We start from the raw sequence: 24,713 nt of genomic DNA on the forward strand, positions 1-24,713 counted from the left end.
TCCTGGGGCCTCCCTTCACAAGGGTTTTGCAGTGCCTGTGTGCACCCAGTAGGTGCTGATGGTCCGAGGAAGTCCTGAATTCAGTTGAACGAGGCCATTGTGACGATGGAGCGTGGGTGCATTTCTTTGAAAGGGATCCTATCCTCACAGTTAATTGCTTTGTTTTCTGCATCGGAAAAGGGAAGGGCTGTCTTTGTTCCCGCACCTAGGCAGTGTGTGTGGGGGGGAAGCAGGCTCCAGCCTTCTCTGGCTGCCTTTAAGAAGATTTTTAGGGAAGGGATTCTCTCTCGGGGTTTGGCTTTTAAGAGTGCTTGACAGGCTCAGAAGAGGCTGTGATCTCTCAAGCTAAAAGCGGGAAAGGTTGGATTGACTCGTCGTCTTCACTGGAAAACGCCATTGGGTAGAAAAGGAATGAAACTCTGGCAGTCCAGGGGGCGGGAGGGGAGGCAGGCCTTGCCCTGTGGGTAGTGTCACTGGTAGGCCTTACTAGAGTCCAAACTGCCTGAGGCTTCTGCTGGGAAAAACCCTCATCTTGGGCCCTGGTGTCGTCACCCTGGGTGTCTGACTCGTATGTCCATCCCACCACTGCTCAGACTCAGCCTTCCCAGACTGAAGGCACAGGCTGAAGCCTCCCCACAGCTTTCCCCTCTCCCTGGCCAGCTGGCTCCTTCTCCTGGGCTGCTATCATGGCGGCCATGGCGCCTGGGAGTCATCCTTGACACCTCCTGTCCATCCCCCCCACACCCACTCCACTGAATCCCACTCCTCCTACCATCCACGGACTCTGACATTTGTTCCCTTCACTCTCATCCACCCTCACCGACATCATGTCACCTGTATGGAGGTGGAGGGGGCTTTGCAACAGCCCCCCTAATGGCCTTCCCCCCCCTCCTTCCATCCTCCACTCAGAACTCCAAGGCCTCCTCCAAAATGGTAAACTGATCACATGGCTTCCCTGCTTAACCTTTGGCTGGGCAGCCTACCCACTGCCTGGCTGGGATTCACACAGAGGGGCGGAGAGGAGGTTCAGAATGACGCCCCCACCCCAGCTGAGATCCTGCAGGGCCCTTTACCTACAGGGTGGAGTCCGAGCTCCTCCCCATGGGCACCATGCACCCCCAGCAGCCTACAGTCTGTGGCAACCAGTGGGTGTGTATGAGCAGACCCACACCTCCCACCCCTAGCATGCCCCTGGGGTCTTGCCCCGGCCCCTTCCTTCTGCTCACCGCCACTGGTAGCCCCATTATGTTCTCCGAGGCTCTCTGAACCTCCCTGCTGGCTCAGTTCTGTGCTTCACTCCATGGTTCTCTCCTGGGGCTCCCTTTGCTCTTTTTCATTTGCTTGGGCCTTTGGATCCTTGGGGACTCCCTTTGGGTATGATTCCTCCTCCAGGAAGCCCTCTCTGCCCGCACACTCGCTCTACCCACAAAGTCTGGGGTAAATACCTCTCCTCCCTGCTCCCTCCCATGCCTCTCCCATGCCCCTGGCTAATATTACCTGTTTATCCTACTTCTCACCCCCTTAAAGACCATGAGGTCCGTAAGGGTGGGGGGTGTTTTCTCACTTGCTATTGTATTCCCGAAGCCAGCACAGGTCCTGGCCCCTGGGAGCAGCTCTGTGGCTTGCTTGCACTGGAGGGCCTACCCCAGACCTGCTCTGGAGGCCTTAGGGCCCCTGGGGGTGTGAGAAGAGGGAAAGGAGAAGGCGGAGCTTTCCAGCCTGGGAGTTGGGAAGTTCCTGGCCTGGCCCCCAGGGGGCGACATGGCCTACGTGGAACTTCAGGGTGTGGCCCCGAGAGGCTAGTTGGTGGGGGTGGGGATGTGAGCTGGGAGTGCTGGAAACCTCAGAATAAACAGGGCGTTTCTTCAGTGCCCACTTCACATGAGGATCTGAGAGCAAAACATGGCTTTAATATTAAAACAGTTATAATTAGAGAGTGGAAATGTGGAATACAGGCTAATTTAAAGTTAACACAGAAGACTTCAAAGAAATGTGCTTGTGGCCAGGTCTTCGGGCAACACCCAGACCCCCAGGAAGCCATGTTTATTCTCCTCAGCTGGGAGGGCTACTTGGGAATACAAGTTTGAGATGTATTCAGTTCTCAAAGTTCCACATCCTCATGGGACAGATTGGGACACTGAGGCACTGTGCGGCATTGGAACTTTTCACAAAGCTGTCTGTGAACACCACATCATCAGGGCGGCCTTCATGTCTGTGGGGGCTCTGAGATTGTTCTGGGCTTCTCTCCCCGGGTACACGATTTCCACCTGCAGAACTTGACAGCTCTCCTCACCTGAACTTCCCACCTGAGCCCCCAAATCCAGCTCTTCCTTCTGTCTATGTGGTTACCCCTGACCCCTTTCCCTCCAGCCCCCACAGCCACGCCCTGGGCCCGAGGTCTGTGGTCACTTCTTGACAGTGCTGTTTTGCCATAGCTCAGTACCTGTTCCAACAACCCCCAGGCCCTCATTACCTCTTACCTGGACTCGTGGAGGCGGCAGGAGTGGTAGTAGTAAAAATTGATAGCTGCTGACACTTAAATAGTGTTCACTACATTCCAGACCATGTCCTAAACGCTTTACTTGTATTGACCTATTGAATACCCAAACCTTTCCGTAAGGTAGGTACTTTCTATTCCTATTTTATAGATGAGGAAACTGAGGCACAGGGAGGTAAGGTAACTTGCCTAGGGTCACACAGCCGTTAGGTGGCAGAACCGGGCAGGTAGACATGCCCCTGATGTCTCTCCTTCTCCCCTCATACTCATCTCTGCCAGGTCCCGGCATCCTAGAGCCTGCTGTGATCATGGCCCCCTCCTAGCTTAGAGGTCATCAGAGTTCCCTGCTGGCTGCTGGGTGTTGTTCAGACATTAACTTGGCACTCTAGGCTCTCTTCCAGCCAGCCCAGTTTGCTCTTCCACCTTGCGGTTCTGCTGTCCTGTTCTTCAACTGTCTCCTCTCCTCCAAACTATCTCCTCGGACTGGAATGCCCTCCCTCCAGCTCCTCATGCCAAAACCCTTCCTGCCGTCAGCACCTGCCGTCAGTGCCACCTGTCCTGGGGAGCCTTCGAGGATGCTCAGCGGCCGGGAATGGTCCTTCCTTCCTCCAACTCCTTTCACGTTTCTGGCTCCCTGTTTTTGGTGCCTCTTGTCCTCTGTCTCCTGAGGACATATCTTTCTCCAGCTGGAGTGAAGATTCTAGAAGAGAAGAATTGGTGTCCCCCACTCCCACCCATAAGTATTTGTCAAGGAATGTGTTCGTATTTGTTGTCAAGGTGGCACCCAGGTAGGCAGCACTGACCTTAGGGCAGGAACCTGGTTTCTAATTTTGTCACTATGCAGAGCCCTGTGTAACCTTGGGGAAAAGGCTTCTGTCCCTGGGTCTTAGTTTCCTGATCTCCAGGAATGGATATTAACACTCATTCAGACAGAAGAGGCCTCTGCTGATGACAAAGCCGGCCACCCCCTGCAGAAGAACAGGGGATGGGGGGCAGGAGCCATGAGTTCACCAGAAGCCTAGAGAGGACAGAGAGGGTGTGAAAATCAACCTTGCTTCCTTTGATGGGAGATGAGGACAAGGTTGGGCCTGAATGTCCCCCGTGGAAACAAAAGACCCGGTGAGGCTTCTGGCCCATGTGAAAGGCCCTGGAAGGCTCACGGGGAAGAAGTCTCACTTCTCAGCCTCCACGCTACCCGCATCTTGGACTCGAAGATTCTTTGCGGGGGTGGGGGGGGTTGCTGCCCAGAGCATGGCATGGTGTTCAGCAGCGTCCCTGGCTTCTGTCTTCTCCCTGAGTCGTGACAACCAAAGTGTCTCCAAACATGGCCAAATATGTGGGAGTGGTGGGGGGGCAGTTGAGACCTCTGAGTTAAGCACACCCACAAGCAATTTTTCAGCATCTACTAAATAAGTGCTTAGGTCTGGTTTGGAATGAAAGGTTTCACATGAGGAACAGTTAAGGAAGTTCTAACTGCTGTGTTGGGTGGGTGGGGGGGAGTGGCGAGGGGAGCCCCCAAGGCCCGAGGGCAGACCTAGGGCTGGATCTCCAAGGAGGAGCAGGGAGGATGGGAACTGGTGAGGGGGGGAGGCATTCGGGGTGAGGGGAGCTGCCTGAGCCAACACACAAGGGCAGGCACAGACAGGGCCCCTTTGCGACATCGAGCCTCCTTTGGCAGCATTGGTTGGAGGGTGTGTTGGGGGAGCAGTGGGGAGGAAGGTTAAATAAATATTATTCCTGGTGTGTTTGGTTGTGGTACACTGGATCTAATCAGGAATGCATAAATCTAAATGCCAGTTCTCTCACAAAACCTCCCCAGAGCTTCCTCCCCCAGAACCCCCAGTCTTACACACCCCATTCTGCTTACTAAGGCTGGAGCCATACCCAGGGGTCGTTAGAAGCTCTGGGAGCCCACCCCTGACTGCTTGGAAATGCTCCTGACCTAGTACCTGTTTTCTCCTGCAGGTGGTAAACCCGAAAAAGAAAATGAAGAAGAAGAAATACGTGAATTCTGGCACGGTGAGTAGCCACGCCCCTCTCTGTAGCCGGGTGTGGACATCCTGAGTCCGGAGCTAGGTCTGCCCTGTCAGGAGTTGGGCGTGTCTGTGTGGGCTCGTGTGGGGTGTGGAAGCCAGACCTGGAGAGTTGAGGGTGGGAAGGGTGGGGCAGATGGAGCCACAGCCCCGGGGTGGGGGTGGGCAGCCAGTGTAGACGGTAGATGGGCCACACCACAGGCGCTGTGATACAGAATGAGAAATCCCAGAGAGGAACTCCCATGGGGACTTCCTGCAGAAAGGGAGAGGAAAAGGAGTCGTGTGCATTGGGCCCTTACTCTGGGAAATTCCCCACCGAGGTGCTTTTCATAGGTTGTTTCCTTGAGAGGCAGACATTATCATCCCCTTGTCATAAAAGAGGAAACCAAGGCTGCCAGCAGGGAAGTGACTCAGCTAAGGTCACAGAGCCAGAGAGGCACAACCAAGGTCCTAGAGCTGGAGACGGCAGTCAGTGCCCGTTTGCCACGACGATCCTAGGATTACACGAGCCATGCGGCATCTGGGGGGCTGCTCTTCAGGACATCCATGCATTTATCCAACAAACATTTCTTGAATACTGCCGTGTTCTAGGCATGAGGGTTATAGCTGGAAACAAGACAGACTCACATCTTTGCCTTCCTGGTACTTACATACCAGGGGGATATGGGGGAGACAGAAAACAAATACATATGCATACGTATACCTGTATTTTTCAGGTGGTTACAAGTGTTGTGGAAAAAAGTATAAGAAGGTAAAGGGTTGGGGTCTCTGGGTGGCTCAGTCAGTTAAACGTATGTCTTCGGCTGAGATCATAATCCCAGAGTCCTGGAATCAAGCCCTGCATCGGGCTCCCTGCTCAGCGGGAGACCTGCTTCTCCCTCTCCCACCCTACCTGCTTGTGTTCCCTCTCTCGCTGTCTCTCTCTCTCTTTCTGTCAAATAAAGAAATAAAATCTTAAAAAAAAAAGAAGGTAAAGGGTTGGGGAATGCCAGAGACAAAACTATTTTATATTAAGTAGTCAAGGAAAAGCTTTTCTCTGAGAAGGTGACATTTGAGCAGAGATTCAAAGGTGAAGGAGCAAGTATTGGGGCTACTGGGGAAAGAGAATTCTAGCTGTGGGGATCAGCATGTGCTGCAAAGGCCCTGAGGTGGAGGCCACGGTGCCTGTCTCAGACAAGCCAGCATCTTTCCCCTGCAACTATATTCAGAGCTGTACCCCTCCTGTCCCTCCCTACTGTAGCGGTTCAAAGCCCCAGCAGCTAATGGACCACAGTTAGTCATTGGATTTAAGCAAACTGCAACTCCAGACCTGGACGAGGTCCTAGTCAGGGAGCTCTGCGGCTTCCTCTGAGGTACCTTATTGTCTCTATCTGTAAAATGGGTTCATAAATCATCCCTACCCTGCTTACTGCACTGGCTGGCTATGACAGAGGGCTGGAAGTTCTCTGCTCACTCCAAGGAGACAAATTGTAATGGCTGGCAGACCCCTGAAACTTTCCCACATATTCCCGTGACCCTAGGGGAGGCAGCACTTTCCCCAGCTGAGAAGTTCTGGATGTACAGCTCAAAAAAAAGAAGAAAAGCTTGAAAACCACTGATCTTCTTCAGTCTTCTTGAAGATAAGGAAACTGAGGCCCAGAGAGGGGACACGATTTGTCTCAGGCCAGTCTTCAACATAAAAAGTTAGTCAGTGTCCCTGATTTTTTTTTTTTTTTTCAGATTTATTTGAGAGAGAGAGAGAGAGCTCACATGAGCGGGAGGGGCAGGAGAGAGAATCTCAAGCAGACTCCCTGCTGAGCATATGACCTGAGATCATGACCTGAGCTGAAATCAAGAGTCAGATACTCAACTGACTGAGCGACCCAGGTGCCCCGGTCCAGGATGCTTATTAAAATGCATATGCCGAGTCCAGTTCCCTAGGGTTCCATTTTAGGAGGCCTAGGCTGGGGCCCAGGAAGCTGTGTTTAGTGCTTCTCATACCTTCCTTACTATGTGCAGAATCTTCTGGGGATCTTGTTAAAATGCCAAGAATCTGCATGTCCGCATTTCTTTCTTTAAAAAGATTTTATTTATTTATTTATTTATTTGAGAAAGAGCACAAGCAGAGGGGGAAGCAGACTCCCCACTGAGCAAGGAGCCCAATGTGGGGCTCCATCGAAGGACCCCAGGATTATGACCTGAGCCAAAGGCAGGCACTCAACTGACTGAGCCACCCAGGCGCCCCTGCATGTCCACATTTTTAGCCAGCATCAGGATGCTGGTGCTGCTGGTGGGGATCCAGGGACCACACTCTGAGCAGCAGGATCCTGGCTCAATCCGTATGATCTGGCAAGTTAGGGAATTACTTCATCCCAGGGCCTTGGGGTTCAACCCCAGCTGCAGGTTAGACTTATGTGAGGAGCTTAAAAAAGATCCAAGGCCAGAACCCTACCCCCAAAACTGATGTGACTGGTTTGGGTTCCCCACCCAGGCTGCAGGAGGTTTCCAAAGCTCCCCAGGGAGTCTGGTGGTCATTGGTCAGGGTAGAGGCCACAGCCATAGTCTCCTCCTAGCGAAAGGAGGCTTTGTCCATCCAGGCGCCTAACACCCTAACCACGGCAGGTAGGGTCTCCAGGGCCCAGCACAGCACCCACAAACCCTCCTGTTATTTGGGCTGATGTCAAGCAGAGGCCCTCTCTGGCCTACCCAGAGAGTTTGTAAAGATAACAGAGCCTGCAGCAGTAGGGAGTTCCCCAAATTCTAGGGTAGAACTTTCGGACACAGGTGAAGGTCTCCTGCCCCAGCCTTGCCCCATTTAATTGATTTTGGCAGCCGGGCTTTCACTTACTTGTCTTCACAATCCTAAATCATTATTGTAGTGAGCCGCCAGGTAGCTGCCTGTCTAGGCACAGTCAATGCCAAAGCCGTCAGAGGGCAGGGGTGAAAAGGCGTCTGCTCTGGGGCAGGGGCCCCAGGTCGGTTACCTCCCAGGAAAGAACAGGCTGCTTATGAGGATCTTGGGTCCGAGAAGGTAGAGATCAAGAGACACCAAACAGGTGAGTTGGGACAAGTGAGACTGAAGATACAAGGACAGACCAAAGGGGCATGTTTTTCGGATGGATGGTTCGTGGGACAGGGAGCTCCTCAACATTGGCAGGTTGGTAGTGCCGTGTCGGGAAGACCCCCTCGCCTTCCACACTCCATGCCGGTATCTACTTGGGGGAAACTTGTGCTCTTGGCTTGAGTCTCCATGCTTCGGGGACAGAGGGCGGGCCCCGTGGGGGTGCAGGTGGGGTCAAGGTCAAGAGGGCAGGCTCTGGAGTCAGACCTGAGTTTGCTTCTCACTCGGCCAGGTCCTGGCAGTGTCCTCGGGCACACTGCCTCCCTCTTTGAACCTCAGTTTCTTTGGCTAGAAAATGGGATAACCGTTGTGCTTCACAGGGTTGTTGTGGGTACTGTATGCAGTGGAGTGTGCAAAGCCGGTGGTGCTGTGTGCTCCCTCACTTGCAGCAAACCATCTCCCTGCAGCTCTGAGCTCCCCACTGACCAAGCTTCCTCTTGTTTTCAAGGTCACGCTGCTTTCCTTCGCTGTGGAGTCTGAGTGCACATTTCTTGACTATATCAAAGGAGGGTGAGAAGAGATCCAGCCTGGTTTCTTTGGCTTCGGGGAGAGGGAAGTGGGCCCCACATATAAGCATGAGCAGCTCTGGCCTCTTTGAGGCTCTGGACATAGCCTGTGAGCCCTGAGCCAACTCTAGTATCTGGCCTCAGACAATTTGCCCAGAGCCCTGGATGCTTCTGGATCCTGAGTGGCTACAGAGGGTGCTCCTGAGCCATGGAGGCCAGCCTGGGTCCCATCTGTCCCCTTGCAGGGATGGGACTCCATGACAAAGAGAACCAAGGGCTTAGGGAGACAGAGCTCTGGATGAGGAAATAGGAGGCCCAGGCTCTAGGAGCTTCTTAGCCATGAATTTGCTAGATTAGATTACTTGGAGCCGGTCACTTTCCTTACCTGAGTATCAGTTTCCTCCTCTATACATGCAGAGATTGGAGTGAATTCTAATGGCCGTTCCTTCTCTGAGCTTCTGATGCCTGGTCTGGTGGGGGTGGGGGGCACTGATTAACCTGCCCAGTGGCAGCAGAGACCACCTATAGGGGGCAAGAGGCGCTGGGGGATGAGCCATCAGAGGGTCCCACAGCCAACAGGTGGTCAAACATGAGCTTAAGGAGCAGAAGGAACCAGAAGGGCTGGCATCCAGGCCAAGGCAGGCAGGAGAGCCCGCAGGCTGTAGCCCACAGCTCATGGAAAGAGAGCCTGACTCCGAACTGAGGTTAGTGTGCTCTGTGCCAGAACAGGGGCCAGGTAAGGGTGTGGGGAGCCGAAAGCCCACAGGTGCAGGCAGGTGAGTTACTACACCTGTCTGGAAAGAAGACAGGCAGGACAGGTGCCAAAGGCTCATCCCAGCCAAGCAGGCACTTGGCTGCCGCCTTTTCCAGGGCAGAGGGAAAAGTCGGGCCCTGGGAAGCCACACGTACTCTCCCATGACACCACACCCTGCTGCCTCGAAACTGGTTTCCAGGTTGCAAACTCTCCTTCTACCCGCTGAATACACACCTCTTCACAGTCACCCGGGGGCCCCCCACTGCCCCTACCTGCCCTTCCTTTGAGCCCACTCCAGACCCTGCCTGGGCTCCCTTCCCCCATCAAAACCACCCCGTTCCCTCCCCCGTGAAGCAGCCTGCACTTACATTCTAGAACGCCTGCTAATTTTCAAACAGTGCACATCCTATTTATCCTTCTTCTTTGCAAGGCGCCCCTCATGTACAGAACCCAGTGGGCAAGGTGAGGATGATTATGTCCATTTTACATAACTTGCTGGTGGCCACACGCCCAGCCAGCAGCAGGCCTCCTCCTGGCCTCACGTGCGGCATTGCTTCCACAGTCGTGAGTCATCCCGGCCCTGCCTGTCTCACAGCAGCCAGGTGGGCCGAGATGCCGGCAGACACAGCGGGGTGGAAGGACTGGGTGCTGGGATGTCTCATCGAGAAGGAGCCCTCAGAGTCCGGCCTTCCCTGAGAAGCCGGCGCCGCAAGGCCGGGGAAGGTTTGGCGCTGGCGCCAACCCCAGGCCTCGCTCACACCTCTTCGTCCTCACCAGAGACCCGAGCCGGAGAGCAGGCTCCAGGGATCGAGAGCTCGCTCGACCTGCGTGTCCAGGCAGGCAGCTGATGGAGGCATTTGTCTCGGGCTCTTCTTCTCCCTGGCCTCCCTCCCCTTGCCCGCCTGGCCCCGGAGAGTGAGAATGGCCACCTGGGCCCCAGCTGTGTTCTGCCCTGCTCTGCCCTAAAGCAGGGCGGCATGGAGAGCCTGCAGGGAGGCTTTCTAGCCCCTTCCTTCCCCAAGTCATTTTGGAACCCAGAGCAGGGGAAGACCAGTTAAGGGGTAAGACTTACCTCTTCCTTCACCCTGATTTGGAAGAGCCCGGCCAGTGTTGTCCTCAGTTGTGGTCCCATGGGCCAGAACCGCCCTCCCGATGGTGGCCCTGGGAGCAGAGCTCTTTCACTGTAGCAAAGACAAGAATCTCTTTACTTCCCAGGGAGAGATGACAACAAACAGTAGATGAATAGGACAGGTCAACCGCTATAACAAATAATCCCGTGACCTCAAGGCTTAATACAAACAAAGGTTTATTTTTTATCCATGGGGTGGCAGGGGTGGGTGGGAAGATGTACTGCACCATCAGTCAGGGACCCAGGCTCATGCCATCTTATTTCTCCGTCTCACTCAGAGGTTGGAGTCCCCTGGACGCCCTGCCCTCAGGCAGCAGACAGTGGGAGAGGGCGTGGGCCAGACCGCTCTGGCCAGCAGACCCAGCCCTGGGTCTCCTGCTCACCATGTCCTTCTCCCTTCCTGGGGACAATGGTTCCACGAGCAGGAGCTTATGCATAGTCGGGTGGAGAGAGGGCTGTGGCTGATCTTACATCGGGCCAACTCGGAACCACTGGAACAGAGCGTCCCCACCTGTGATCCCAGAACCACTCCTCAGAATCCATCCGTGGAGGAGAGCAGGGATTGTCTGTTGAAGAAGCAGACTCTGGGCCACCGTCTCAGGCCGACTGAACTGGCATCTTTGGGAGTGCAGCCCTGGGCTCTTCTTTCTAAACCAGCTCCCTGGTCACCGACCAGCTCTGTGGTTACTGGACAATGAGGCCCATAAGACGAGACTTTATCCAGGGGCTCCTGTCTTGTCAGCTTCGTTCTGTCAGTATCTAGCATGGACCCGAGAGCAGCAAACCCTTAGAAAGCTTCAACCCTGAACCTGAATCCTCAAAACCAAGATTTTTTATTCTGGAAAATTTCTAAATACACTCAAAAGTAGAGAGAAGGTATAACAAACCCCCAGGCACCCTTCACCCAGGTTCAACAGTTAACCGACTCCTGGCCAGTCTCCTTCCACGCATGCTCCCTTTCATTCAGTTATTTTGAAGCAAATGAAGCAAATCACAGTCATCAGATTTTATCCCCCCAATACTTAGGGATATAGCTCTAAAATATAAGGACGTTCTCTTTGTAAAATACAACCGCAATACTATAATTACTATAATTACACCTAAACATCAAATAGTTCCTTAATACCAAATATCTAGGCAGTGTTCCAATTTCCCCAGTTTTCTTATAAAGTTGTTCAATTAGCTTATTTGAATCAGAAATCCAGGCAAGATCCATATATTGCGACTGGTCGATTTGTCCCTTAATTCTCTTTTCATCTGTTGATTCCTCTAAGCACGCGAGGGCTTGCTAAAACAGAGTCCTGCTCCCTACCAAGGGATTCAGATTCACAAGGTCTGAGGGGGGGAGGGGGCTCCCTCAGACTGGTTTTTACTGGCTGCTTCCCCTGGCTGTCATGGAACATGTTCCTCTGTCCTCTGTATTTCCTGTACACAACTGGGAGAGAGCTCTGGAAGCTCACTTGGATTCAGGTTCAAGTTTTTGGCGAGACAGCAGTATGGGTGGTATTTTGTTCTTCCCTCAGAGATGCATGATATCTCTTTGGCTCTCTTTTTTTGCCAAATAAGCGTTAACCCTGCATCTGGCACTAAATTTGAGCGAGAAACACAGTGAGAACTTCACGGGACTCAGGTGGGCCCAGGGGCAGGGTTTTGGGAGGAAATAATTAATTGTCACCATGTGCCCACACAGAACACAGTCCATTCAGAGAGCTTCAGACACTGCCTTCCTCTTAGGTTCACAGCAGTCCTTTGTGGGGAGGCTGTGGCTAGCATGACTATCCCCGTTTTCCAGAACTGGAAGATGAGCGACTTCACCAAGGCCACGTGTCCAGCAAGCTGTGGGGTTGGGGTGGAGGCCGGATTTTTCCCTGTCCAGGTGACTCCCCTGCTGCTCTTCCTCTTCCAGGACCCAGATCAACTTCACGGTGGCCATCGACTTCACGGCTTCCAATGGTGAGTGGGGGGATGGGCAGAGGAGCTGGCACGAGGCTGGGGGCTGGAGTGGGGAAGGCTTCTCAGAGCTGTGGTAGTTGGTCCTAGCTGGGACCAGCTCTCCCATATTCTCTGGCCTCATCTTCACTGAAAAGGAGGTCCTTAGGGCTTGGGGAGCCAAAGGGATTACCAAGATGGTGAAGGTGTCCCCAGCCTGGACTGTGGTCACTAACAAATCTGGGCTCTGGGCCCATGAGGAGCGCTGGAGAAAAGATGTTTCCTCATGGGATCAAATCTCACATCCTCCCACACAGCCCAGTCCCCAGGCTGGAGGGGAGCTCTTTGGTCATCAGTGAGGGCAGGAATCCCAGTTCCCAGCTTTGTTGGGGCCACCCCAGCTCCCTTCCCACTGGGGATCTTCTCCAGGGTGGGGCTCTGCCCAATTCACCATGACTGACCAGTGCCCAATTTCACACCATTGGAAACGTCACCACCTCCCTTGGAGTCTGGACCCTCGTTGGCGGTACTCCATGCCTGTCAGAGCAGCCCTGGTTTGGAACTCGTGGGATGGGCCCCAGAGTCCTAGGGTGGTAGGATTCAGGGCTGAGAGGGGCATTGCAAGAATCCCACCTGCTCTGTCCTCACAACACTCCCATGAGGTGGGACTGTCACCCCTGCTGCACACACGAGGACCTGAGACTGAGAGGTAAGGATCCACGGGAAGAGCGCGCAGCTGGTCGCAGGGAGAGACAGGATCTGTTGGTTGGCAGTCTGTGACGTAATGCCTTGGATGAATCAATAAGTAAAATGTGGGCCGTTCTCAGTGGGGACGAGGGCTATGGGGGCGATGTAAGCCAGCAAGAGGGATAAGGGAGTATTGGGGGAGGCTATGATTTTCAGGACGCACACTGGGAAGGGGACCACACTGGGAAGGGGACCCTTGAGTAGCCGAAGCAAGCTACACATACCTATGCGGAAAAGTGTCCTAGGGCAGAGGGACATGCCACTGCGGAGGCCTTAAGGTAGGGATGGCAGGGGGCTGGGCCTGAGTGAGGGGAGGGGCTGGCAGGAGGTATGGAGGGAGGTCACTGGAGGCCTGACCCCGAGGAGCCTGTGGGCTCCCCCGTAAGGACTGTGGGTCTGGTTCTGGGCGAAATGGGAGCCTTCAGAGCCGAGGAGAGGCATGGCCTCGTTCCTTGGGCTGGACTCCAGGCAAAGGACGGAAGCTGAGAGATGGTCTGGGCAGCCGCCCTCCCACAGGCAAGGGGATGGGGCTGTCACAGAGCACAGGAGAAGCAGATGAGCGGGTGCATGTATTTTGAAGGGTTAGCAACCAGGATTTACTGAAGGATTGAAGGTGTGGCAAGAGAGAAAGAAAAGAGTCAAGGATAAAGAAAATCACGGGTGCCCCTGGAGACCCCCCTCTGCATTCTGAGCCCACGGTGCTTGGAGTGTCAGGAGCAGCAAATGTTCCCATGTCCCGTGTCACAGGGAACCCGTCGCAGTCCACGTCCCTGCACTACATGAGCCCCTACCAGCTGAACGCCTACGCGCTGGCGCTGACTGCAGTCGGGGAGATCATCCAGCACTATGACAGCGACAAGATGTTCCCTGCCCTTGGCTTTGGGGCCAAGCTGCCACCCGACGGAAGGGTGTCCCATGAGTTCCCGCTGGTAGGAGGTCCTGGGAGGTCAGACCGAGGGCTGACCAGGCTCGGGGCTTGGCGACAAGCCTGGGGTGGAGGGCACTGCTCATCGTCCCTGCCCCAGGACAGTCAGTGCCCTCTTTGGAGGCAGGGTGGGTAGGTTGCCTGCTGGGGGGTGGGTGAGCTCATAGCAGGGCCCCCAGAAGCCCACTCCCCACCTTGCTCACCAGCACCTCCCCTCCGTGTCTGATGCCACCCACAGGGGGCTCTGGCCTCCTTTCCCTGACAAGACCCAGGAGAGTGGAGTGGAGATGTGCTTGAACTACCCCTCCCCCTCAAGGCCCCCAAAATAAGGGTAAAGGGGTGTGCACTGGGATAAGACAACTGCGGGTGGTCCCAGGAGCTCCCTGAGTTGGTGCTGAGACGGGGGCCACCTCCACTCCCTCCCTCCCACGAGCTGGGAGCACTCCGTCATGCCAGGCACGGTGTTGGACACCAGATACAAGACAGATCAGCTTCTGGTCCTTCCAGACCTGCTCAGACCTGGCAGTCACTGGAGGATGGGGTGGTTTGCCCAAGGTTTCCTCAGGGGAGCAGCCAGGGCTCTCAGGGGGGCCTGCTGAGCAGGAGCAGAGAGTGGGGCAAAGAGCGGGTTTGGGCTCTGCTCCCCCAGAGTGTGCGCTGCCTGCGGATCTCCCTCCCTTGCCCACTACCTCCCACCAGGGAAGAGTCATGGAGATCCCTGGCCTTCCCCACCCTGGCTGTGCACAGGCCCGGCTACCCTCCCTCCTCCTCCTCCCTTCTTCCTGGGTCAGCCTCCCTCTCCTTGGCGCCCCCAGAATGGCAACCAGGAGAACCCTTCCTGCTGCGGCATCGACGGCATCCTGGAGGCCTACCACCACAGCCTGCGCACTGTGCAGCTCTACGGCCCCACCAACTTCGCCCCAGTGGTGACCCACGTGGCCAGGTGAGTGCCACGGTCCCCAGATGTCCATCCCAGAGGCTCACGCGGCGTCCGTCCACACCTGTCCTCTCCAGAACGTGGGAGGGGCGTCTCTTCCATTTACTCACCTTTCAGGGAGCCCTGACCCTAAAGAGACTCTCCTCCCACCAAAGAATTATCCCCCCCCAACCCCCTGCAAAGTGTTATGGGGGCGGGGAGGGGTGCAGAGCGGGCCAGACAGACTGCAGCCCCCGCTCCCCCACGCCCCCCAGGACTGCGGCCGCAGTGCAGGACGGCTCCCAGTACTCGGTGCTGCTCATCATCACGGACGGGGTCATCTCGGACATGGCGCAGACCAAGGAGGCTATTGTCAATGTGAGCTGGGGGTGGGGGGCATGCCTTCCCACTTCTTTAGAGAAACCCCTGGGAGGAGGCTTCCCGGGCAGTGAGATTTGGGGAGTGGAAGGATCCTGTGGATGAGCTCTGTATCTAACACCCACCCTCCACATGGGCCATTCCCTCCCGATGCCTGTGGCTCCCTTGTTAATCTGTCTCTTGGACCCCTGCCCCAGACTCCAGCCCATCCCTGCCAGGAGGAAGTGGGAGCCCAGAGTGGGGGAGGCCCAGGAACATGACTCCCCCTACTGGGTGGGCTCCCAGTATAAGGGGCTGCAGCCCCAGCTCCCACTTCTGGATGCCCACATAAAAGATGTCCCACTTGATGGAGATGCAGGGACAGGAGAGGGGATGGGGGGTATCTCACAGAAGCAGACCTGGGACCCATTTCCCCCTCTTGACCCTCTCTTCCTCTCCGGTGCCCCACGGCTATTTCCCTTGGTTCGTGTCCTGGCCCTTTCGTATGTTTCTCTGTGTGTCTCCATCCTTCTGTCTTCCATTTCTCTGTCCTTCTGTCTTTCTTCCATGGACCCACCCCATTCTGTCCCTCCTCCTGATCTCCCAGGCTGCCAAACTCCCCATGTCCATCATTATCATCGGAGTGGGCCAGGCGGAGTTCGATGGTAAGTCCCCACCCCCTGATGTTTCCCCAGAGGCATCAGGCCCTTGGGAATGACCCTTCCCCAAAGAGTGAGAGCTCCTGGGTGGGTGTGACTGTCTGGGTGAGCACGCAGGGTGTGAGGGTGTGTTTGTTTGTACAGGGAAGGGTGTGTCAGGGTGTACACCCATACCCATATCCCAAGGCTGTGGGGAGGAGGTCCAGTCCATCCTCCCTCCTCCAACCCTGGGAACGGAGGGTGGGGGAGCGGGAGCACTGGGCTAGAAGTTAGAGACGCACCATGTTGGGCTCCTCCTGTCTCCTCCTCTCTAATGAGGGCGTTTGGTCTGACCATCTCTGTCCTGGATTGGCCCGGGATTGGAGGACAAGCCCACTGTCCTGCCAGGCCCGGGTGTGCACCATTAATTCAGTGTACCACCAATGCCTGTTTTCACACAGCCATGGTGGAGCTGGATGGTGATGACGTGCGGATCTCCTCACGGGGGAAGCTGGCAGAGCGGGACATTGTCCAGGTGAAGCCCAAATCCTGCCTGTCCCAAGGAAAATGCCTAAGCCCTTCTAGCCAGGCCAACCTCATACCCCCTTTTAGAAAATTCTCTGGAAAGGGGCCTTGGAGGGAGCCCCAGAGTGGTTTGGTCACCAAAGAAGGGAACAGGAATCAGTCCTTGGGTCACACTTGTCCCCTGGCGGGACCCCTCCCTACCATGTCTGAGACTTGCCCCCAGTGTTTTTGCCCTGACAGGAATGGTCTGCCAAGGCCTCCCTGAACTGCCAGGCCTCCATGGTTTCCTGCAGATCGCTTAGGCCCAATGCTTGCACTTTCCAGTGTCTTCTGTGGGGCTGCCTTCCCAGTGAGATGGCAAATCCCTTGGAGGCGGAGGAGGCGTCTTTAGTGTTGCCGAAGCCCTCTCTGGGAATGGGCATTGCCTGGTTCTTTGTATCCGTGTCTTACCCTCTCATGTAGGATGGCACACGTAGTGAGCAGACAGGTCTTTGTCCTCCAGGCATCCCTGCCCAGTCAAGCCTCAGAACGCACCTTAGTAAGCACTCCTGTCTGTGAACCTCCTAGGAGATTGGAAGTAAAGACTGACGTTCCCCAGACCCCCTGGGGTCCTTCCAAGGTTGGAGACCAGAGTCAGGAGGCTAGGTAGACCCCAGAACAGGGGCAGTTCTGGGAGTAAGCGGGGGGACCCATGTAAGGAGAGGCCTAGAGGCAGACATGAGCTGAGGCACTCAAGGGTGGGTCACCCTCTGGGAGGAAGCCAGAGGAGCGTGACTGTAGGTGTCCACCCAGAGATGGAGGAGAAGTAGAGCAAAGGAGACAGAGAGATTGGGGGAGATGGGAAGGCCTATTTCCCAGAAGCCAGGGTCTTCATCCAGCATTTTCTGATCACTGGCTGAATCCCTGTGCTTGGTGCCAAGACTTCAGAGCTAAAGGGCTCCTGTTTAGGGGTACATCTTGGCATGGAATATGTGCCCCGTGATACCTCATTGAGCCAATGAGAGAAGAGCCCCTCAGGGTTCACCAGCAGAGGGTTGGCTGATGGAGAGGGCAGAGGCGGGGGAGGAATGGTCCTGGGCCAGGAGACTGGGGAGGGGGGAGGGGCTGGGGTCCAGCCAGAGACCTGGCCTGACTGTGCCTTTCCTCCGGCCAGTTCGTGCCCTTTAGGGACTACGTGGACCGCACCGGCAACCACGTGCTAAGCATGGCGCGCCTGGCCCGTGATGTGCTGGCCGAGATCCCTGACCAGCTGGTGTCCTACATGAAGGCCCAAGGCATCCGCCCGCGCCCCCCACCTGCAGCCCCGGAGTCCTCGCCACCACGGTCCCCAGCCCACACTCCCCCTGCCTCCCCCCTGCACACACACATCTGAGCGCTCTTCCCGAAGGTCTCTGGCCTGTGGTGGGTGGCTCCCTGGGGGGAGGGGGCAGTGGAAGCACAGCTGGGGTCCCCAGACCCCCTTGCAATATGCCATGCCTAGCCTTTGTAACTGTGTGTGCCTGGGAGGCCAGCGGGGGACGGGGCCCTGAAGACTCTGCTCTCATTTCTCAGCCTCGTGGCCCAAACCCGGGGAATTGGAGGGTACGTGTGGTGGGGGTGAGGTTCTGGGCCTCTGCCCTTCTCTGTCCCCCCAATACCTGGTTCTAGACCAGACAGGAAGGGGTTAAAGATCAGGAGGATTGGGGTCCCCCTCAGTCCACCTGGGCAAGCCCATCTGTTCCTCCGTGGCCCTGAAGCCTGAGCTGGGCCGCTCCCCTCTGGGGTGCTAGGATACCCCGCCCTCCTGTGCCGTATACTAATACACTTGGCCCCTGATCTCTCACTCCCCAGTATCTACCCCATCCCTATTTCCAGTGAACCCTGTGAGGCTGATGGGTCTGCAGGGATGCCTGAACATGTGACCCCCTCCCAGGGACACTTGCATGCCATGGGAGCTGAGCAGACCCATGAAGGGGAGACTGTGATGGGAGGGCCATAGGCCACATGATGGGCTAGGAATGGAGGCTTTTTAGATACAGAGTCCTTTCCGGTGCCTCTCGGGCCCAGAAAGATGCTGGCTTTAGATCCATAGGCCTGTCCCTGGTATGGGCCCACAGGCACCTCTACATTTGACTCCTGGTTCTAGGCACCCTCTCCTCCCACCAAGGCTTCCCAGGGCCCTTGGAGCCCAGTCCTCTGCTGCTCCCCTGGAGGCCTTGGAAGGAGCCATCCAGCCCCAGCACTCCCACGTCGCCACTCTTTCCCACAGGGAAAGGAGACAGGAGTCCTGGGTTTGAGCCTGTGGGAACCCAAGCAAGGCCCTTCCGCCTTCTGGGACTCAGAAGTAGGGCAAGAGGGTTGACCAGATGGTTCCAGGTTTATCTTCAGCTCCAGTGTCCTGAGAGTCCATTCATGCCATGCCCAGCTTCCCCATCCCACGCCTCAGCAGTGTGACCCCCTTACTCCAGGCCGTCTTGGCCCTTAGGGTCACTCTCTTCCCTCCTGTCACCTCAAATCCACTCTAGTCCTTCAGCCTTTGGCTGTGGGGTCTGAGCCCAAGCCCCTGCCTCTGCTGTGGGAAGGCGGGAAGGGTGATCTCACCCCTGGGCCCCCCGAGCTGCCCAGCCTTTACCCACACAGGGAGCAAGTCATGCATGCCAGCCCCTCCCACTGCATGGGGCCCCTCAGCCCACGACTCGTCCCATGCCTGGGTGGAGACCAGGCCCCCAACCTGTCCACTGCCCAACACCGCTTCCCTTCCCGTCATGCATGATGGTGGTGTTTCTATGCTGTCTGGTCCTGTGCCCGTCTCTGAGACAGTCTCTGTGTGGAATTTGCCTTAAACTGAAGTAAACTGGGTTCTTTTAGTAAAGTTCCTTGCTTTCCTTTCTCCTGTGAAAAACAGCAAGTGTGTTGCTGTTTGACAGAATCCAAGCTCTCCTCTCTCTATCTCTCTTCTATTCTTTTGTTCGATTAAGGGTTTCCTGAGCAACTACAATGTGCAAGGGCCTGGGCTGGGTGCTCAGGGTACAGCAGTGAACAAAACACTTGCCCTGTCTCTGCACAGAGCTCACGACAGACACACAAATAAGATGGGAAAACCCAGGAAGCACATAAACAAATAGGTACATAACCTAATTTCAGGTGGTGGTAAGAGTTACAAAGACAAATAATGGAGAAGAGGGAGAGTGATGTTTTAGGTGTGGTGGTCAGGGCAGGCCCCTCTGAGGAGGTGAAGGTGGAGATGAGCCCTAAGGAAACGAGAGAAGGAGGCATGCTGGTATCCAAGGCAGGAGGGCTCCAAGTAGAAGGAACAGCAAGTGCAAAGGCCCTGAGGGAAGAGGATACTTTGTGTGAAGGGCAGTAGGGATGCTTATATGATTGGAGCTGTGTGAAGAGGGGCAGGGGCCAGGGATAGTTCAGGAGATGAGATGAGGGAGGTGAAGAATCCAGAACGCATAGGCCCTTGTAGGCCATGGTAAGGGCTTCAGGATTACTGTGAGTGAAACAGAGCCAGCGAGGAGGTGAGAGAGGTGAGTAACACGATCAGATTATTCTCTAGAAAACAAGTGGGTCACTTTACTGCATTTGATCACTGACTCATCCCTCAACAAGCATTTACTGAGCACCGGTGCCAGGCCTGGCTCAGGTTTGGAGACACGGATTCACACATAGTTGCACCCTCCAAGGGTGACCTCTGCTTTGGAGCAGTGAGCAAGGAAATCCTACCACCCTGGGCTACCCATGCTAAGCCCATGGGAGGGGTCAGCGTCTTGGGCACCAAAGGGGTGCTCCTGACCCAGCCCGGACGACCCACAGGCCAGGTGCCAGGAGCTCTTGTATGTGATGGGACCACTCCTCTTTTCTGGCGGGATTAGTGTGTGGACAGACTTTGGGCCTACAGATGTGCCCACATCAAGTGTGCGAGGTGCACAGCCAGGATGCACTTGAGGAGGATGGTAATCTCTCTCCTCCTGTTCCCTCTTCATATATAAATCACTGTGGCCTTCAGAGCCCAGGATGGTGGGGAAAGGGGACTTCCTCCTCTGGGCAAGCTCACGGTCAGATTAGCCCTCCAGCCAGCCATTTCCAATCTGCACTTCACGAGAAATCTGAGACTAATTATACCAAAGTTTGGGACTTATTTACTTCTTATGATTTTATAGTAAATTAGAGCTGATTCATGGCTGTCCCTATAATTAGCTACCCCACTGACTTGCATTCCAATATGCTTTGAGTAAGAACCGGGTGGGGTCATAGCTCAGGAGAGAAGTTCCCAGAACCAATGACCCATTTTGCCTCACCTTGGGTGCCTGTGAGAAAGCGTCAAGAGGAGATGCCCACCGGCAGGGGAATCAAGTCTCAGAGCCACTGCCCCAGGGAACTAAGGTCATCTGTACTGTGCTTGACACTGTAGCTTCCCTCCTGGGTTATTTCTCAAGGTGTGTTCCACAGAACGCTGGTTCTCTCACATGGATTTTGGGGACCTGCCTACTCCGAGCCCCTCTCAGAGAATCCCAGTGGTCTTTGAGGTATTCAAAGCTCTGATAAGTCCTGCAGCAAAGAGACCTCTTTAAGTTGGTTTAACCCAGTGTTTCTAAAGCTTTTTGACCACGGAGACAGATTGTGTGTGTGTGTGTGTGTGTGTGTGTGTGTGTGTGTGTGTGTGTGTTTAGCTGTAACACTGTTACCAAGCAGAACATGTTGTCTTGGGACTTTAAGTAGAGACAATTCCCCTGGTTACCAAACTAACACAGATGCCGAGACCTGCTTCCAGGAGGCCAGAGGGAGGGCCTGGAGTTTGGGAACTTCTCAGAGGAGATGGGGTAGGAGAGGTGGAGACCTTCAGTTGCTCTGGGAAGAAGGAAGGTGTGTGCCACACTGGGAAGAGAAATCACAGAGAAGAAAGGAGACATTCAGAAATTCACGGCTTCAAGGTTGACCTTGTATTCGCTTATTGGGCCGAGAGGTGTGTGTGACCCAGCTGGCAGAGGGCAGGCAAAGAGGGGAGAGGTCCCTAACGGGCTCCCCTGGCCTTGGGGCCCCTACCCTGGCAGCAGCTGTCCCCTCCCCTCACCCCATTTTTCCCCAGGCCTTCAGGATTAAGGACCCCAGGCTGTTATTCTCTGGGTCATTCCTATACCCACATCTCTGCCTTTGGAATCCCTTTACCGACCTCTTGTCCCCTCACCTCAAATGCCCCTGAATTAATAAAAATAAAATGATAATGGTAATAGGAATGATGAAACTCATACGCGCTTACGAAACACCAGGCCTTCTAAGCACATTATATGTTATGTTTGTCTTTATAACAATGCTATGAAGAAGGGAATGATCACTACCCCAGATGAGAGAAAAGAATCAGAGAGAGGTGAAGGGACTTGTTCAAGATCATACAACTAGAAAGTGGTAGAGTCTACAGGGATCTGAGTCCCAAGGTGGGAAGGGAGCATCAATCCAGTCACCATTTTGGTTGCTGTGTCTCCTTGGCTGGGTCACCTGTCCTCTCTGGATCTCAGTCTCCCCATTGGTAAAATGGAGGGGATAGGCTCTAGTGTCCCTAAGCATCTTCCCACCCTTCTTGACTCTCAGCCCTCTCTCCCATCAGCCTATCTTCTCAGACCGGCCCCCCCCTCCACCCCCCCCTCCGGACTCCATAGGCCTCCTGGGGCCCTGTCCTGGACCGGCTGGATGCCCTCCAGCACCATACTGGCCCCGCCCACACCCTCAGGGTGGCTGGCGGCTGTGGGCCTGCAGAAGACATCCCTGAGCCCTGCCTGGAAGGGGCGGGAGAGGTAGAAGCAAAGGATGGGGCTCACGGCACAATTGGAGTACGCCAGGATAGTGCAGAGGCTGGATGCCACAAAAGCCGCTGGCGTGACAGGCAGGCCACCCACAGCTGCCACATAGCCCAGCACAGAGCAGGGCCTCCACATCAGCACAAAGACCCCCAGCACCACCAGGATGAACGCTGTGTTCTCCCTGTGCTCCTGGATGCTCTCCCCACTGGGGCCACGAGGCTGTGTCCGCATGAGCCAGCCCACATGGCCGAAAGAGCAGCCCAGCCCCCCCACACAAGGCAGGAAGGCCAGGGCTCCCAGCAGGGTGAAGTAACAGGAGGTCCCGGCAGGGCTCAGGAGCAGGAGGCAGGCCCGGGTCCCCGCTGCCCCCTCCTCCACCACCACTCTCTGGAACAGCCAGTTGGGCAACGAGGCGGTGACGCCCAGGACCCACATGGCCCCACAGAGCAGCAGGCGGGTGCCCCGGCCAGCGGAGAGGGCCACCTCAGGCCGGGCCAAGGCCACGTGGCGCAGAAAAGCCGTGGCCACCATGCTATAGAAGGTACAGAACATGGTAGCATTGTTGGTGGCCTGGCTGGCAGTGCAGATGACAGGGCTCAGCCACCAGTCGCGCCGAAGGAAGCTCAGCAGTAGCACGGGCACCACGCAGGCCACGAAGAGCAGGTCGGACAATGTGACGTTCACCATGAGGCTGTTGGTCAGGGCGCGGAGTGGCCGGGAGGTGCCTAAGTCCCGGCCTGCCACGAGCAGCATCAGCCCATTGGCCGGCAGCCCCACCAGCAGGATGAGGCCACACAGCCCGGCGAAGAGGAGTCGAAGCCATCGCTCGGGTGTGGCTGTGAGTCCGGTGGCCGTGAACGTGGCGTTGGGCTCCATTCCCCTGCCCCAGACACACAAGGACAGTGTCGAAAACCAGCCTGAGGGCCACCTTCGTCTTTCCCTGTAGAGCGTCTTCCCCTTTCACAGCCCCCTACGTCCAGTGGGGGCCCTTGCCCGGGATTAGTCCCTTGAGACCTCATGACAGCCTGACCCGACAGGCTCTGTCAGGGCTCCAGGTTCAAATCCTGGCTCTGATACTTTGTAGCTCTGTGACTTTGAGAAAAGTTACCCAGTTTCCCTACCTCAGTTTCCTCAACCGTGAAGAAGGAAGGAAATCAAGGAAAACAGATGTCAACAGTGACTGCTACAAAAGCGTGAGGTTCAGGTAATTTTCATTTTCCTCTTTGTAATTATTTCTACAGTTTCTGCAGGGGGTACAAATTGAATTTGGGGTGTGTGTATCCATGCATGTGTGCACACACACACACACATATCTTTTTAGATTTTATTTATTTATTTAGAGAGTTGGGGGAGGGGCAGAGGCAGAGAAGCCGACTCCCTGCTGAGCGCAGAGCCCCACACGGGCTCAGTCTCAACGTGGAGATCATGACCTGAGCCGAAATCCAGAGTTAGACGCTCAACTGACTGAGCTGCCCATGTGCCCCTATATGTATGTGTGTGTATGTGCATATATATATATATATATATTTTTTTTAAACAAAACCTTGCCTGCCAATGAAATAGGCAGATATTAGAGGTTCAAGCAAGAAGTAGATATGCAGGGGCTTTGAGACGGCATGCAGCCCCTCCCAGGGGTTCCCAAGCTTGTCTGCACAGTGGGATTACCTGGGGAGTTTCAAAAATCCTGATCCACAGGTCCCATCCCAGGGATGGGATTTAGCTGGTCTGGGCTTTGGCATTTTTGAAAGATCCCAGAGGACTGTCCAGGGCAGACCAGCTTGGGATGGACTGCACTCTGTGGTTGTGCTGTGCTGGTTACCTCGCAGGGTTGGGGGAAGCGATGCACCCTACCTTCCTCCTCACCCCCACTTCATCCTACATGCTGAGGACCTGGGGAGACCCCGATTGAGAGGAGTCAGGCTGGGAAATGGGATCTAGACATTCCAGAGTCAGCCGAGGGACCAGCGTCGCCACCTGCCACCCCACAGACCGGGACCAGAGTCCCTAGCTTTCTTGGGATGAGACTTGCCTATTGACTCAATAATTAAATATTTCCGAGTATTTACCCCGAGCCAGCAACAAGCACAACAGCCCTGTGGAGTCCTGATTCTAGTCCCCATCCCTTTTTCTCTTATGTTAAAGAAGGGGAGTCTGGAGTGACCCCTGTCTAGCTGGCTTGGAGCCTAGGCTGGGGGGTCCACAGATGCCCTCCTGCAGAACCCCACCTGGAGGAGACTTGCTTGGTCTCTGGGGTCCCAGGGCAGCAACTTGGCTGAGGGCAGCTGAGAAGAGACAGGAGAAGGCTAGGGCAAATTCTGCCACTGCTACTTCTTGGGGTCTCCAGCACCTTCCACGGGCTGCGGGGGACGGAGGAACCAAGGGACCAGCCCCAAACCTTAACTGCCCTGGATAAATGCTACAATCATGTCCTTCTCTCAGCATGTGCAACTCTTCTTTGTTTTTTTTTGTTTTTTATCCACCTGGCCCAGGCCTGCCTGCCGATGACATGATAGAGGGGAGTGGAGGGAAAGAAAGGATCCGGGACCTGGTCCCTGTGCCACCTAAGCACCCATACCGTCCTGTAAGAAGCCCCCTAACTTGGTGGTGAAGCTTGTGGCGGCTGGAGCCTAGGTTCAAAGCCCCACCACACCACTTGCTAGCTCTGTTGACTGTGGACAAGTGACTTATCCTCTGTGCCTCCTTTTCTTCATCTGTAAAGTGGGGATAAACAAGCCCCATCTCACAGGGTTGATGCGAGGATTAAATCGTACACGTTAGGTGCTCGGAGTATTGCCTGACGTGAAGTAAGTGCTTTGTAAATGAGGGCTGTTCTGCTCCTGCCCATCCTTGGCTCCAAAAGCTCTCTTGCCTAACACC

The 24,713-nt window shown here is 55.3% G+C and overlaps 2 protein-coding genes across 3 annotated transcripts in view; one reads left to right on the plus strand and one right to left on the minus strand.

Moving 5' to 3' along the window:
- The window catches only part of CPNE5 (copine 5), an 89,307-nt gene extending 70,397 nt beyond the window's left edge, over window positions 1-18,910 (plus strand). For both annotated transcript variants that reach the window (XM_032862351.1, XM_032862352.1), the window contains 9 exons: window positions 4,463-4,516; window positions 8,079-8,140; window positions 11,926-11,972; window positions 13,443-13,624; window positions 14,436-14,563; window positions 14,812-14,914; window positions 15,501-15,558; window positions 15,993-16,066; window positions 17,210-18,910. In XM_032862351.1, coding sequence (XP_032718242.1) covers window positions 4,463-4,516; window positions 8,079-8,140; window positions 11,926-11,972; window positions 13,443-13,624; window positions 14,436-14,563; window positions 14,812-14,914; window positions 15,501-15,558; window positions 15,993-16,066; window positions 17,210-17,428 — 927 coding nt within the window. In that variant the 3' untranslated portion in view covers window positions 17,429-18,910. The remainder of the gene's footprint in view (window positions 1-4,462; window positions 4,517-8,078; window positions 8,141-11,925; window positions 11,973-13,442; window positions 13,625-14,435; window positions 14,564-14,811; window positions 14,915-15,500; window positions 15,559-15,992; window positions 16,067-17,209) is intronic.
- Window positions 18,911-21,644: 2,734 nt separating this feature from the next.
- Window positions 21,645-22,712, minus strand: LOC116870348 (allatostatin-A receptor-like). The gene has a single exon (XM_032861954.1). It carries the CDS (start codon window positions 22,710-22,712, stop codon window positions 21,645-21,647), a length of 1,068 nt encoding a protein of 355 aa, XP_032717845.1.
- Between the last annotated feature and the right edge of the window lie 2,001 nt (window positions 22,713-24,713).

Source organism: Lontra canadensis, unplaced genomic scaffold (genome assembly GCF_010015895.1).
Source record: "Lontra canadensis isolate GAN:19392208 unplaced genomic scaffold, GSC_riverotter_1.0 scaffold23, whole genome shotgun sequence".
Taxonomy (NCBI): domain Eukaryota; kingdom Metazoa; phylum Chordata; class Mammalia; order Carnivora; family Mustelidae; genus Lontra; species Lontra canadensis.

Excerpts from the sequence above, each read along its gene's own strand:
- LOC116870348 (XM_032861954.1), bottom strand. The coding sequence starts at position 22,712 with ATGGAGCCCAACGCCACGTTCACGGCCACCGGACTCACAGCCACACCC.